Raw genomic sequence first — 15741 nt, forward strand, 5'->3', positions numbered from 1 at the left:
TTTGATCACATTGATCTTTAATTAAATTTAGAAGACAACTGAAATTTCCATTTTGCCCTATTTAAAAACAAAAACTTTAGACATCTGGCTGTTTATTATCTTGTAGATAAAACATCTAAATAATGACCTTGTTTTTCAATTTTTCTAGTCCAAATGTTTGCTATCTTTAGACAGAAAGTAGATTAAGAATTAGTCATGATAACTCAATTTCTTTGACTTATGAAGAAAATGTGATGCAAAATAATGACCTATTCAATATGCAAAGGGTAATTACTTTGGTGTCAGAAATAAAGTTATCTGTTCATGTGGTCTAGAGTTGTAACATACAAAATAGAATACATTGCAATGTACTACATAAAAATACAGTTTTTACAAATTTTAAAATAAAACTGAAGTTATTCTTAACATGATCTTATGATTATTGATTTTACTTTTCAAATAATAAATATAAAATATGGATATACTACTCTGAGTATGAAATGGACTCACCTTGAAGGTATTTCCAGTGCTCAGCAGTATACAAGGCGACTGTGTCACTTCTGAGAATGCTGACCTCCTCAACAAGTCCTGTAGCCCACAAAAGGACATTGATGATGTTCAAAGACATATAAGGAGAAGAGTAGAAGACAACCAGACAAGTCAAAAGTACTTGCTTAAAGCATTTATTTTTTAACACATACCAAAGCCATACATTCTTAGTCAGTATGAGGAAGCTGAACTACCATTTATATAGATCTCATGTTAAATAGATGGGAGTGGGAAGTGGTGGCCAAATTAATGCCAGTGAAGGAAAAAATAAATGTTTTCAGAATTTTAATGGAAGCCAGGGATGATACGGGGTCAAAGAATCTCAGCCACCATGTTTTGTTTTGTTTTGTTCTGTTTTTTACTCTTTTAATATTCCATTCTGGTTTTCTGCTAAGAAAAATTAAGAACGTCACTTGCTTTATGCTAAACACTTACTCACTTCATTGAGTAATAACAAATTTCAAAATCTGGAGGGCAGTTTTTCTGTTGCCCTTTAAAGATATCTTACTTATCTAAACTGTGGCCAGTTAATCATGTGTTAGTCCAAACTCTGTTTTAATCCCTAGCACCCCTGCTGGAGTTGTAGCTTATTAGAAACCTTCTCCAGTCAGAAGCTCCCATGTTTCAGATATCAATAACTCTGATTGCTCTTTTTCCCCCCCTACACTTTCTCAAGCAATGCCCAATTCATAGCATCCTGAAGCTTTTCTTTTTACTTGGAAATTAAACTTGAATTTCCTTTATCCTACATTGCTAGAGTAAGTTCAGGTGTCCTGGCGTCTCCCCACCTCCTGCAGAAACTCTGAAGCTAGTTTCCTCACTCCTATTTTATTTAAGGAACCCAGGATTTTCAAGTCAGAGTTCAAAAGAGTCAGTTTGCACAATTTTTAAAAAATTGTCTTTTAAAAATGTTCATCATTGTAATAGTTAAAAAAGAAAACATTTTTGGGATGCTTATGTGGCTCAGCCAGTTAAACATCTTGCCTTCAGCTCAGGTAACAATCTCAGGGTCCTGTGATCCAGCTAGCTTAGTCTTAGTGGGGCTCCCTGCTTAGCGGGGAGTCTGGTCCTCCCTTTCTGTCTGCCCTTCCCCCTGTTCATGCTCTTTCTGATTTGGGCATATCAAAATAGTGTTAGCAAAATGGATAATACTATTTCTAAATATCTCTAAAATCTCAAAGCTCATATAAAAGAAACCAACAATCAGTGGAAAAGAGAAATTAACTACCAATCAACTGTCAGATGTACCAACATAAGTACAAGTTAAGAACTGGCTGAAAAAAATATCAGAATGAGCTGGCTATACCTACCCATAAAATATAGTCTTTTTTTTTTTTTCCCTTTTTCACACAAGGTACATGAATATTTTTGACCAAATTCCTTTTAGAAAAGAGACATAATTTATTATATCCACCCCCGTCGGACCCTTCTCAAAGCTTTACAGGTACCACAAGTAAACATCAAGATTTTCTTCAGAGAAGTTAAACATTCTTCTAGTACAAGCTTACAGAAGGAAAAACTCATAATACAAATATTACTTTAGGGAAAATAGGTTTATTTATTCATATTTTCTAGTTTTTGAAAATATATGTATATTTCTAGTTTACATTTTGCCAAACGAATGCAACTTCTGAATGTCTCTTTTGTTTGGAGTAAGGAAAATATCTGGTCCATGGACTTACAACATTGAATGAAACGGCAAGCATTTCACCAAGATGTCAAAACAGGAAGAACTTATGGCATAATCAGCACTGAGAGCAGCACGAGAAAATACTGGCTAATCTTTCTGATGAAGAACTATTAAAAAACAATCTAGATCAATTGTGATTTCAGGAGTAATGATGTACATCTATTTATCATATTTGTTGTTTGCATACTGAATTTCCTAAGCTCACTGATCTGTGACAGTAAATAAAATTATTTTTATGAGGTCATTGACTTCAAATAAATATTCTTAAAAATAACACCTTAGGAAATTACATTTATAAGATGCTTAACAGTAGAATAGTGATGCTTTCATAAGACATTTACAAGTGTGAATGTAGTCTACACAAATGACCCTCTGTGTGGCTAGAGGATGCCTTCAAACTGAACTATTTGTTATTGATCATTTAAATCCATTCACACAAAGGTAAGATTAAACAGTGTGGCCAAGAAAAAGAGATGCTGACCCCCGGGTTACAGTAACTGAGTCTAACTTTAATTTTTCCATAACTAGCTATATAAACTTGGGGAAAATCATCTAGCCTTTCTTTAAAATTAGGACTGTACATTGACCAGAATTATCTTGAAAATAAAATTAAATGTTATAGAATAAAAAGGGTTGAAAAGTTAAAAACTATAAAAGCCTGTTGTTTGCTAAGAAGTATACAAGTAATAAAAAGTTTGACTATTATTCCCAAACTAATGTACAAGTTGTACGGCTTGGGATATTTCTGGCCTTCAAAAAGGCCCTGAAAAAGAAATTATTTCCCTAAAGAAGCATGGGGAAAGTCATTCACAGCACCATTTCCCTATGAAAACAGGTGGTTTAGGTTCCCAAGTGAGATTTAATTTTGACATGAAGCACTTTGATTAGCTCCTGCTCTACTAACCCTAATTTGACAACAGGGATATCTCCAGTTTACCCTATAATGTAGACAGCTGCATGTACATGCTTGAGAAAGGATGCCTGCCTGTCCCTCAATGGCTTCAGGAATTACTGAGATCTGCCCTAAGGCAGTGTATCACAAGGGGGTTGAGGGTCGGAGTTCAGATTCTTCATATTGTCACTGCTTTGCCTAGACTACAAGGGCCTTCCATAGGATTGTGCCACATGTTGTGGAAGGGATCAAAGAGCATAAACAGCGGAAGGAAGAAAAGGCACTGGAAATAGTGGAGAGGGCTGATTTAGAAATATCAAGAATGAGACAAGAATATGGGGAGAGACTGGCTAGATTGCTGGAGAACAGAAATAACAGTCTTTTTTTAAAAAAAGATTTTATTTATTTATTCATGAGAGACACAGAGAGACATAGGCAGAGGGAGAAGCAGGCTCACTGCAGAAGCCTGATGTGGGACTTGATCCCAGAATCACACCCTGAGCCAAAGGCAGACGCTCAACCACTGAGCCACCCAGGCGTCCCGAGAAGTAATAGTCTTAATAGTCTTAAGAAGTAATAGTAATAGTAATAGTAATAGAAAACAGTAGTTTTCTAGGCTCTTCTCTCTCTCCCTCTGGTATGAACTTGGAGGATCATTTTATATTTGTTTGCTTCCTACCTTCTAAAACCATTTTTGAGAAAACAGGAAGCAGACAAGGCAAAATGGGAAAGGTATTATCACTGCTACGTGGACCTGGGGCGGACTTCACACCTCACACTGTGTTTCAGCGTGTATGGTATTAGTTGTAAGTGCTGTAAGGCTGCCAGGTTGCTAGGTTTCCACTGCCGCAGCAGCAGGTCACTTGTCACTGAGGAAGAAATGCTCAACAGGCCAGTTAGGCTGCAGTGCATTCTGGCCTTCAGCAGGTGTTTCAGGATAAAACATCTTGGTCCTCAACGTTGTGTCCAATCTGAATGTCCAATACTTTGAAAGAAAGAAGGAAAAGAGTGCACTTCCAGTTCAGTTTAAGTCTAAAAGGTAAATGAGAAGACAGACTTATAGAATGAAAGAGACTAAGGAGAGGAAGTATACATGTCAGTCTGAACCAAGGCTCTACTACTTCTCTCAGCTATTTAACCTTTCTCTACTTTCTTTTCTCTACCTGGAAAATGGGTATGCAGTATGTGAAGCTTTGAGATTTGCAGGAAGTTTAAAAGAAAATATGGTATATAAAATACTGAACACACTGCCTGGCACATTATAACAAACTAAATAATGTTAATAATTATTAAGACCAAAATTGAATCTTGCCTTCTTATTTCTTATTTTCATTACATTGATTACCATAACTTTTAAGTCAGGATCAACTAATGGTGTTTTTTTTTTTTTTCCTCAAAAGTATATGTAAAACATTCTTTCAAGAATTTCAGGTAGAGACTCACCCTTATATACATAGATCTATTTTTCCTTTTATTTTTCTTAAAGACTTATTTGTTTGAGAAAGAGCACGTATAGGGAGAGAGACAGAGGAAGAGAGAGAGAGAGAATCTTCAAGCAGACTCCACACTGAGCACAGAGCCGAACCAGGACCCTGAGATCATGACCTGAGCCAAAATCAAGAGTCAGCCACTTAATTGAGTCACCCAGGTGTCTTCTTTTTCCTTTTAAATGGAGAAAAATAAATTATGTACCAAATAAGTTCAGAAGCTGAAGAGAGAGAAAAAAAAAAAACAAATTTGAACCTAAATTTAAACTAAGAGTAACTATGTTGAAAGATATCTAGGTTGTGAAAGTATAGATTTTCTCATTTGATAATTATTTTGGCTATCTAGAAAAAAATAAATGCTTGCAATTGCAAAATTTGCAATTTCATGGAAGGATGAACATTTTCCCCTCAGAATGTAAATATTATCTCAGTTTGAGGACAGGGTGAAGAGAAACAAAGAACAACAGATGCTTTCGTTCAACAGTACATATCAAATGGCCACTATGAATCAGACACATATGAATCCAGTCAAAGCATCACCAAGGTACTGCCAAAAGCAAGACAGCCCAGATGTCCTAGTGCAGGAGGTAGCAGGGTCTGGATTATGGAGATATGGAAATTTGCTGTGATGGGCGGAACCCAGTTGGGGAGGGGGAAACGCTTTGATAAAGGTTTAAGGAAGTGTCAGCCACAAAGCCCTGGCAGTTTAAGAGAAGGGCTCTTGCCCACTGCTGCTAGAATTCCTGGTGCAGGGTCTTATGCATAACATGTCTTTCATGTCTGGCCTCATGCTCTACTTCTGCCTCTCAGCCATTACCTCTACTTTTGGGAGAGGCCATGGTAGCTGCCAGCAGTGATGAGCAGCCTCTGCTTGGGAATAGGGTCCCCGCCTAGAGAACTGGGCCAATGCGGCTTTTGTCAATGCAGTGCAAAGTGCTGAGCCCTTGCGTCAGAACTACATGGGCAACTTGGTAAAATGCAGATTCCCTTAGCCCCACAGAACAAAATCCTGGGCATGCATGAAGTACAGGTGCTCTCAGCTCTGAAACTTCCTTTTCCCGCCCTTCACGTTTTAGAGGAAGGGTTAAAATAAAGTTCAAAACAATAGCAGCAGAGCTAAACCCTTGCTCTCTTTGGTGTAGTGTACCTAATGCATCACCTATTTACCTCTTTGACCTTATTTTTAGAAAGGTCAGAATTCACACTGGCCTTTGAAAGAAACATTTTTAACAGGTCTTTTCTTCTTTTAAATATTTTTTGCCATTTGTACTTGTCTTTATTTATCCGTAAACTGCGGATAATCCCGTTCCTAAAAATGATGGCTAAACAGCAGTCAAATGGGCTAAGTTCAAGGTCTGGCCCCATTTCTTACTAGCCATGAACCTTGGGCAAGTCTCTACCTAGCAGTTTTTTTCTGTGAATTCCTCTGACCTAGAATACCTACTTCTTAAGCAGAAGATCATTAAATGAAGTTTTAAGTGTAAAGCACTGAGGAGAGCCCAGAGGTGCTCAGCAAGTTCCTCCAACCCCCACAAACCTTATCCCAATGCACTACCAGTCTTATTTCTTTCCATGGCAGTCTAGACATCCTTTCTCAAACATTCTCTATTCCCTATGTTGACAATGCCTGCCTCCTTCTTACTCAACTACGAAAGTAAAGTCCACTTTTAAAGATTCAATTCAGAGGTCCCTGGGTGGCGCAGCGGTTTGGCGCCTGCCTTTGGCCCAGGGCGCGATCCTGGAGACCCGGGGTCGAATCCCACGTCGGGCTCCCGGTGCATGGAGCCTGCTTGTGTCTCTGCCTCTCTCTCTCTCTGTGTGACTATCATAAATAAATAAAGAAAAAAATATTAAAAAAAAAAAAGATTCAATTCAAACGACACCTCCCTTCTAGTTTATTATGTTTTTTTCCTCCCGGTTTCCCTGATCCTAGTTAGCTCACCACAGATACTCCTTTCATCACACAGGTAGGGCTGAACCGTAAGTGCGTACTTGCTTCTCATGCCCGCTTAAACTGTGTGAGATGCAGCCGTCCTTATATCCTCAGCACTTAGCCTGGGTGCCTGGAACGTAAGAGGTGGTCAAACCGTACATATACACGTACGTAATTATCCTGAATGCCTGGACAGAATGGGGGACGCCTGTGGGGACAGGGAGGAATACGCGCTTCTGGCGGGGCGGCGGGCCTGTGAGAACTGTGTGGTCGCCCCACCCCCACCCGTGCTAGGCCTGGCGCTGAGGGGCAAGGGCTTCCCTCCAAGGTCGGGTCGGTTTCTCCACTTCGGTACGCGGCTCCGCAGGGCACCGGCAGGGGGCGGCGTTGCCACACAGCTGGACGCTCCGTGGGTAACCGTCCTCTCCCCGCCCCCTACTCGCCCCTCCACCCTCCACCCCCGGAGGGCTCGCCGCTCTGGTAACCGGGACGCGGCTCCGTCGATTCGCACGGGGCGGACTGTTCTTCCTCCCGAGCTGGACGGCGGGGGCCGTGCAAAGGCCCTGGGGGAGCGTCTTCAGCTTCCCCGGCGCGCTCCCCTCAGCCCTACCTCAGGGGAGTTGGTCTGGAAAGAGCAGCGTGAGGCCGGAACGGACGGCCGGGAAACACGGCGGGGCGAGCGGCAGCGTGTGCGCGCGTGCGGGGTACCCATGACACCCCTGTCGCCCGGCCCAAGTGACTGAAGCTGGGGGACGTGGGGGGAGAAACGCTGATCCTTTAGCCTCGTCCTTTCACGTGCCGCGGAAAGCTAGGTAATTTCACACGGCCTTTGTAGTCACTTGGGAAAGGCAAACCTTGGTGTGGGACGCGCGCGCTTCGCTGCCTCAGTCCGCGAGAGAACGCGCCGCGGTGAGTCCGGGCCGCGCCGTCCTCCCCCATTGGCCGCCCGCCCGACCGACCTGCGGGGGGGTGGGGGCGGGGGGGCGCCCGCTCGGTGACGCGCGCTGGCCGACGCCGCGCTCCCGGCCGCCCGGAGCCGCTCGTGCGCACGAGTTGGACGCAGGCTCGCGGCTCCGCCCCCGGAGCTCCCCGGCGCTTCCCGACGTTTCGAGAATCGAAACACACAGTTAGCAAGCTCTTCCCCCTCGGTCGCGGAGACTTATTTGCATGGACTCGCGGACCTTTAGGCCGGTTTGATTGCCTAAGAAAACGGCCCCGCTCCACACGGCCGTCTCACGCAGGGGCTCCCCAGGAACCCCCGGAGCCCCATCCAGCTGCAGCGACGCGCGGCACCCGGAGAGAATTTTATGTATGGCGACTTTCTGCAGTTGCGCGATTTCAGCCGTGATTCAGTTTTCAGGGCTCTTGAGGCATTTTAAGTGTCTTTTGGTTGGGGTCGGGGGGGGGAAGGAAAAAAAAGAGGCTTGGGCGCGCGGAAGACCGTCCCTAAACCAAGCGTTGGTCCCAACACACGCGCGCACACGCACACACTCGGCGGCCGACGTCCCCCTGCTCGGACCGCTCGGCGGGGCTCGGCCTGCGGGGCGGGCGGGCGGGCGGGGGCGGCGCCCTATGCAGATGAGGAGGGTGTGGCGAGTGCGCGGCGCCCGGGCCCCGGAAGCGCCGAAAGGCCCGGTATAAAAAAAGTACTGAAGACATTTCCCCCCGCACAACTGCTAAAGCTCCAGAGACCGTAGCGTGTGCGGCGGCGGCGGCGGCGGCGGCGTCACCTGGGGCCGCCACCTCCGGGACCACCGCAGCTGAGGCGATAGCGGCGCGGGCGCGGGCGCGGGCGGGGGCGAGGGCGAGGGCGAGGGGCGGGAGCGGCCAGCGCAGGCGGCGAGGTCTGGGAAGGACTGAGTCGCTCGCCGCTGCCGAGAGCGCACTCGCGGCTCCTCGAAGTGTTGCCGCCTCGCGGTTCCTCGCTCGCTGCGCTCCTCGAAGGGGCGGCCGCCTCCAGGTGACACAGACGGGATTCCCGCTTGCGCTTTCCAGATGCATCAGAGATACTTTTGGTGCGGGGGCTTCTCTGCGGGGCGCGGGGCGCGGGGCGCGGGGCGCGGCTGGGCACAGCGGGGGGCCGGGGCGGGAGGGTCTCCCGGGGAGCCCTGGAGCCTGCGGCCGAGCCGGGGAGGGGGCGCGCTCTTCCCTCTGCGGGCCCCCGTCAGCCGCCGCGCGCGTCCTCAACGCGCTCCTTCCCCCTTTTGGCCTCTTAGGACTGACCAGGGCCAGCTGGTGTTCGGAGGGCACTTCATGGCGGAAGGCGAAGGGTACTTTGCCATGGCCGGAGACGAGCTGGCCGGCGGCGCTTACATCCCCCTGGGCGGCGACTTCGGCGGCGGCGGCGGCGACGACGACTTCGGCGGGCACTGCTTGGACTATTGCGGAAGCCCCACGGCGCACTGCAACGTGCTGAACTGGGAGCAAGTGCAGCGGCTGGACGGCATCCTGAGCGAGACCATCCCGATCCACGGGCGCGGCAACTTCCCCACGCTCGAGCTGCAGCCGAGCCTGATCGTGAAGGTGGTGCGGCGGCGCCTGGCCGAGAAGCGTATCGGCGTCCGCGACGTGCGCCTCAACGGCTCGGCCGCCAGCCACGTTCTGCACCAGGACAGCGGCCTGGGTTACAAGGACCTGGACCTCATCTTCTGCGCCGACCTGCGCGGGGAAGAGGAGTTTCAGACTGTGAAGGACGTCGTGCTGGACTGCCTCTTGGACTTCTTGCCCGAAGGGGTGAACAAAGAGAAAATCACGCCACTCACGCTCAAGGTAAAGCCCCCCGACATGGGCCTGGGGCCGTGCCCGGGCCGGGCTGGGGTGCGGCGGGCAGAGGGGCGCCCGTTTGATGCCACAGACCTGCGGCCGTGACGGGTTTGGGCGTGCTCCTGTTATATTTGGGTTTTGATTGTTTTAATGAGTCAACGGAGGTGCGCGGACGGTGTTGGGTGTTTTAAGTTCACTTGGTTCTGACGCGCCACTACTCTTCTACTTCCTCCTCTGTTCTCCCTTCTCTCTTCTCTCTCTCTCTCTCTCTCTCTCTTTTTTTTTTTTTTAACTCTTTGGATTTCCTTGCTTGAGGCTTGTCCAGAGTGGTTTCTGATTAAGTGGAAGAATGAAATGACGTAAACCAATTTTTGAGTCATTTTATAATCTAGTTTTTGGGGAAAGAGCAGCCTGAAGCAGGATCCAGTCAATGGGCTTATTATTACTGTATTGGAAAATGTGATTAGATTTCTCAGCTGCGTGCAGCTGACTCCGTGTGTGAAGGATATGTGGGATGCTTCTCCGGGTCGGCTCACGTGTGACGGATATTGTGGGTACCCCCACCACACACACACACACACACACAGACAGACACACACACACACTGGCTCAAAGCATGTTTTAAACAATTAAAGTTGTCTGAGGAATCAGTCTCCCAGAATGTCCTAATTTAGTTCATACTTGATTGTAATTGCACAGTACCACTGGAGGGACAAGATTCTAATCTCAACAGTAGCCTCTGGGGAAGTGGAACTAGGTGACTAGGGACAAGGGTGAGAGACAGACCAACTTTCCACTGTATGCACTTCTGTCTTTTGAGTATTGTGTGGATATCGTGTGAATGTTCTACCTATAAGACCATTTTCAAAAAATAACATTTCAGAAGTCAGACATGACAACAGAACCTCTTAGTACTGTGATACGTCTGCCAAAAGCCTCAAACTATTACTTCTAGTCTCTTTTCCAGACGGTAAAACCACTCGTTAAATGCATTTTTGTTGTTGTTGTTTTCAGAGGACTGTTTAAGCCTGTAGGTAGTGTTTGCTGAAATTTGACAAAACAAAAGGGAAGGAGCAAGATAATTCTCTACTGTGAAGAAGATGCATTTATTCATTTATTATTTCTTCTAGGTTTGCTCATCTTCTTGTTTTATCTTTTAAATTGTAGGAAGCTTATGTGCAGAAAATGGTTAAAGTGTGCAATGACTCTGACCGATGGAGTCTTATATCCTTGTCAAACAACAGTGGCAAAAATGTGGAACTGAAATTTGTGGATTCCCTCCGGAGGCAGTTTGAATTTAGTGTAGATTCTTTTCAAATCAAATTAGACTCTCTTCTCCTCTTTTATGAATGTTCAGAGAACCCAATGACTGAAACATTTCACCCCACGATAATTGGTGAGAGCGTCTATGGTGATTTCCACGAAGCCTTTGATCACCTTTGTAACAAGATCATTGCCACCAGGAACCCAGAGGAAATCAGAGGGGGCGGCCTGCTTAAATACTGCAACCTATTAGTGAGGGGCTTTAGGCCCGCCTCTGATGAAATCAAGACCCTTCAGAGGTATATGTGTTCCAGGTTTTTCATCGACTTCTCAGACATCGGAGAGCAGCAGAGAAAACTGGAGTCTTATTTGCAGAACCACTTCGTGGGATTGGAAGACCGCAAGTATGACTATCTCATGACCCTTCATGGAGTGGTGAATGAGAGTACAGTGTGCCTGATGGGACATGAAAGAAGACAGACTTTAAACCTTATCACAATGCTGGCTATCCGGGTGCTAGCTGACCAAAATGTCATACCTAACGTGGCTAATGTCACTTGCTATTACCAGCCGGCTCCCTATGTAGCAGATGCCAACTTTAGCAATTACTACATTGCACAGGTCCAGCCAGTATTCACATGCCAGCAACAGACATACTCCACTTGGCTACCCTGCAATTAAGAATGATTTACAAATGTCCTGTGGGGAAGCCATTTCAGACAAGATAGGGAAAATAAATAAAATGAATAAAAGATAAGTAAGTAAAAAGGCTGAGTGACCCAGCCCTGAATAAAGATGTGTTTTGTGCAATGATGATCTGCTCCTGGTTTTAAACTTGGCAAAGCTCATGGATCTTTTCATAGGTATGGGAGCACGATCTCAAAACAACCCTCCTCACCCACCAACCTTCTCACCTGTTCCTCCTACTCAGTTGGATTCTATTCTGAAACAAAAGAGACCTGTCATTAAAAGCAACCAGGTTCTCCTAAAATAACAAGGGAAAAAAAAAAAATGCTTGATGACAATATGGGTTTGCAGTACCTGCTCCCATAGCTTTGCCATAGGAAAAAAAAAAAAAAAAAAAAGGAGAGTTTCTTATAAGGTGGAATTTACAAAAGGGAAAATACAAAGGAAAAAAGATCTTACCCCAACCTAAGTATCAATTCAGAAGTTCAGATAGTAGTGATAATAGAAAAAAAGGGACTCCAACATTGGGATTACTATCTGAAACCTGTAGCAAGTGCTTTCTGTGGAACTATCCTATTACGCTAACAGAGACAGCTTGCTCCGAATGAACAGTAGTAGGTTGGTGCAGTTCTCATAACAAACAGCAGAACTTAATGATGACACAATCCATTATTTCCAGCTGTGTGCATAGCTTGCATTTTTTAAATATGAAAATGCAAGCGAAAGCAGCTCTAGCAAAGAAAGTATGCTCAAGGACCAAAGATTTAACAGATAAAAATACCCAAGTAGAAGAGATATAGTAGAATATATAAAGAGTTAACTATATTTGTTACACACCAATAAACATCAAAGTGCCTGTTGCCTTCTGAAAATTTGAAGTGGAAAAATTTTATGATTTAATGATTATTTTATCAGGGACTCAAGAAGAAAATAAAACAACGTATAAGCTTGTGAATGGTGGAAGAAATGCCCTATTTTTTCTTGGCAAATACTTGTATAAAGTTAACATTGTTGGTGTGATATTATCATAGGTACATGTGTATGTGTGTGTACATTATGTGTATATATATATATACGTATTTGAGATATGTATATATACACACAATACATTGACTAAGGTCTAGAATAATGTAGCAAATAGAAAATGTTTAAATACTGTGTGCTTTTATGTTTTCAACAGGATGACATGAGACGTGGGCATATTGCAGTGATGAGTTAAAACCCACATCTAAAAAATTAAAACCAATGAAGGAGGAAAACAAGTAATATATTTGTTAGGAAGAGCAGAGATTATACATTTTTAGTGATTTTTTTTCTTTCTTTTTTTTTTTTTTTTTTTTTGTGAGCCATAGAATTCTACAAATGGGAGAATATTTGTTTGGCAGAGCACTCTTTTTGTACTGAACTGCCATTTTGACAGTGGGAACCCTTTTATTTTGTGTTATATTTGCATGCCTCCATGGTGTATAATCCAGTGGATCATGGATCAGCGATAGTTCATTTAAATCCCTAACTGCTAATAAAATTTCTGGTGATCTGAACACTACTTATTAATATTTAAATGAATTTTTTAATGAATGCATTCTGCATTCCAGGACCACTAGAATTTAGTAAATGTGAAATGACCCTTTTTAAAGAGTATTTGCACAATTGCTTAAAATTTATATATGAGATATATATTATATATAAAATTTTATAAATTCACGTCGATATGAAACACCTTTGATCTGATTGTCACACTGCATTTAAATATTTAGTACTGTACTTTAAATTCAGTCACTTTGCATTGGATCAGATCCAACTTTATCATCTCTTTACCAAGAGACCAGTTAAACCTTTGTGAAATGAACTGGCATTATCATTTCAGTTCAGTGACAGCTAATCCTAAAACCATTCCTTCTCCCAGCTTTTTATTCCTTTGGACACTGGTCTCTGAAAATGCATTTGTTAAAAACAAAACTAACTCATGCAAACCTTTCCTTTGTATTGTGAAACAGCCACATAATTCCTACCAGCTCTAGTGGATGACTGCTTACTGTGACAGTTCCTCTGAAGAACCTACCAGATTTCTGTCATCAAGTTCAAGAGGGATTGGGGAAGAAAATAGCATCATCCTATTGGCAGTGTCATTTGTTTGCTATTGGGGCATCACTCAGATGCTCGGTTGTAGGCTAATCCATCTGAAACTACCTTTTGCACACCTTTCTTTGAAGCCTTAACAGGAACTTGATGGGTTTGCTGTAGCAGCTTCCCTGTGAATTCTCTCTGAGCTGTCACAGCTACTGCACTGCCACTCACTGTTTCCTAGGGAACTCTTTCTTCTCCCACGTTGGCTCATTCTCCCTCACTCCAGCCCTGGGTTTGAAAATGAATTGTGAATTTCCAGGCAATATTATTCCATTTTCAGATTAAGCCTGATACTTAACTGTCCAGAAGCCAGAGCTCTGCCTGCTTGCTTACCTGTTTGGAGTTTTCTAAGAGAAAACTAAGGGAACACTTGGGAACATAGACGCAGTGATCTGCCTTCTTCCTTCTCATCCTAACTATTGACAAGTGAGTTGTCCATTATATTACAAAGAATTTGGAGATCGCTGGCTCTGCCACAGCAAAAATCTGCTGTTAATTGATAACACGAATTTTTGTTTGGAGGAGCCTTATTTGAAAATATACTCTTCACTTATTTTCTGAAATGTTTATGTTCTTTTCTTATTCCAACTTTGGTAGCATAGTTGGAATCGCCAACACCTGGCATTCAGATAGAACAGGCTATGCTCAAGACAACCTTCAGCCGTTGCTTTAAAACTTCTATAATTTATTTCTTTTTTGTATGTACTATAGTCTTGTGCATATGTAGTTGAACAGACAGTGGAATATGTGTCTCTCTTTGTGGATGTGTAACCTAAAAGTCTGAATGTCTGGAGAGAGAGAGCCGTGTGTATAGGTCAGAGAAAAAGAACAGCTCTCAACTCCTGATCGGTGCCTGTGATTTGCTTGCTTTTGTGCTTATCTGGCCTAGTGTGCTGTTAACTTTAAAACAGGAAGAAGTTTTATCTTCTGGAGGCTCTTCTCACCTGTCCAGTTTGGCATGTCAGAGAACATTTGACCTGTGACCGTGCCCTTCTAAAAAGTTGATTTTTAGTAAATCCGATTGTCTCAAGAAGTCCTACAGTGAGATGGACTTTTCCCTTCCTGAAGTATCTGCTCACTTTAGTAGTGGGTGGACTATTTTAACGGGGCTCCAAACAATGCAAGGATGGAAGAATATTTGTAAGCCAAGCCATGGAAGAAACACAAAGAAAAGTGAACACCGTTTCTGCCACCCCTTTCTGTTAGCTTATCGTCGGCTGCTTTACTGTGCATAAAGTTGTTTTCAATGCAGTACTTGTCAAATAAATATCGTGAACTATTTTGTGAATGAAATGTATTATGTTGAAAGCTGTCAGCAGTTCAAAAATAAGCTTTCTTTCTTGTTTGAAGACAAAGTGTATTAGATGAAACTGAAAAGTAAAAAAAAAAAATCATATATAGCACCTATTTGAATATAATCTTTCTTTAAGATTTCTTATAGCCTTTTCAGTGCCAAGGAAGAATCTCTGTGTAATATTTTGTTGTAATAATGGCTTGCTAACAAAATACATGGTAAAAGTAGAAAGTTGGAAGATGTCAAGGTAACTTGGCAAAACTTGCTGCAAAGCCTTGCAGAATGGAGGAGGCTCTGCCCCCCGGGTGTCTCTCAACCTCTCTACAACCATTGCCTGCTCTGAGATGTCCTATTGCAGCAAGCTGCACCTGGGGTCACTCTGTTGGGATATTTTGACTTTAGACTGTGTCACAGGCAGAAAAGGAGTTGATGAGAATGGACTCTTAAAAACTGACATGTTTGAATCAGTGCTAGAGGGAACAGATTGTGAATTTTGTTTACAGCATCCAATATTTGGATTTTTTTTCTTGTAAATAAAAAGAAGTTATTTTTTTCTATTGATTTGTGTCTTTTATCTTCAGTGTCTGTGCTGGCTAAAGACTGTGTCCTCTGAAACCCAACTCGAGTCCATGAGAAAAGACAAAGCAGTATTTGGGGAAAAAATAGCCATCAGCAAATTTTTTATTCAAGTACAATACATTAAAATGTTCAGCTTTCAGCCAGCCTCTCACTGGCTCATGGCTCAATTAGCTCCAAAAGAGTTTAGCTAATGGGTGCCAATTTTTTTTTTTTTTTTTTTAAATCTGGGTATGAACTTAGCAGTGTTAAGCAACCCAGAAGTCAGACCAATTTTCCATCATCAGTAGAGACTCATGGCTCTGGATTGCAGGGCTCCAGTAGCCTTAAGTGGGCCTTGGTTTTCATGAGTAGCTCAAGTGATGTGATTCAATCATCAGTGGTTGTTTATAGTTGGAGGCTCTAGAGTATTATCCAGCAGTTTTTACATTCTGAGTTGGGAGAAGGGGAATAAGTATTGGAAGCTGGTGATTGAAAGGGAAGTGGAAGGAAGAGCAGTCA

The 15741-nt window shown here is 43.6% G+C and overlaps 2 protein-coding genes and 1 long non-coding RNA gene across 24 annotated transcripts in view; 2 read left to right on the plus strand and 1 right to left on the minus strand.

The window, feature by feature from the left end:
• Window positions 1–7490, minus strand: part of LOC144317207 (uncharacterized) — a 32748-nt gene extending 25258 nt beyond the window's left edge. For 2 of the 20 annotated variants that reach the window (XR_013383144.1, XR_013383143.1), the window contains exons 1-3: window positions 7141–7377; window positions 6590–6660; window positions 490–567 (exon numbers count right to left, since the gene is read on the minus strand). Coding sequence is in view for 7 of the 20 variants with exons in the window: in XM_077903267.1 (XP_077759393.1) it covers window positions 490–567; window positions 7141–7242 (180 nt within the window). In the remaining 13 variants the exon portion in view is untranslated. The other 18 variants (XR_013383139.1, XR_013383136.1, XR_013383141.1 and 15 more) reach the window with 17 other exon arrangements.
• On the plus strand, window positions 473–2462 carry LOC144317210 (uncharacterized). The gene is made up of 2 exons (XR_013383152.1): window positions 473–645; window positions 2186–2462. It is a non-coding gene; the product is annotated as an uncharacterized LOC144317210 (long non-coding RNA).
• TENT5A (terminal nucleotidyltransferase 5A) lies at window positions 7204–15221 on the plus strand. 3 transcript variants are annotated; one of them, XM_077903265.1, is made up of 3 exons: window positions 7204–7342; window positions 8747–9299; window positions 10461–15221. In XM_077903265.1, exons 2-3 carry the CDS (start codon window positions 8784–8786, stop codon window positions 11235–11237), a joined length of 1293 nt encoding a protein of 430 aa, XP_077759391.1. In that variant the 5' UTR covers window positions 7204–7342; window positions 8747–8783; the 3' UTR covers window positions 11238–15221. The 3 variants fall into 3 exon arrangements, with proteins under 3 accessions (XP_077759391.1, XP_077759390.1, XP_077759388.1); XM_077903264.1 differs by lacking the exon at window positions 7204–7342 and adding an exon at window positions 8357–8490; XM_077903262.1 differs by lacking the exon at window positions 7204–7342 and adding an exon at window positions 8390–8545.
• The last annotated feature ends 520 nt before the right edge of the window (window positions 15222–15741 follow it).

This window comes from Canis aureus, chromosome 7 (genome assembly GCF_053574225.1).
Source record: "Canis aureus isolate CA01 chromosome 7, VMU_Caureus_v.1.0, whole genome shotgun sequence".
NCBI classification, from domain to species: domain Eukaryota; kingdom Metazoa; phylum Chordata; class Mammalia; order Carnivora; family Canidae; genus Canis; species Canis aureus.

Excerpts from the sequence above, each read along its gene's own strand:
- TENT5A (XM_077903262.1), top strand. The coding sequence starts at position 8,526 with ATGCATCAGAGATACTTTTG. Across the intron at positions 8,546-8,746 it reads ATGCATCAGAGATACTTTTG|GACTGACCAGGGCCAGCTGG; the intron begins GTGCGGGGGCTT and ends TTGGCCTCTTAG. Across the intron at positions 9,300-10,460 it reads TCACGCCACTCACGCTCAAG|GAAGCTTATGTGCAGAAAAT; the intron begins GTAAAGCCCCCC and ends TTTAAATTGTAG.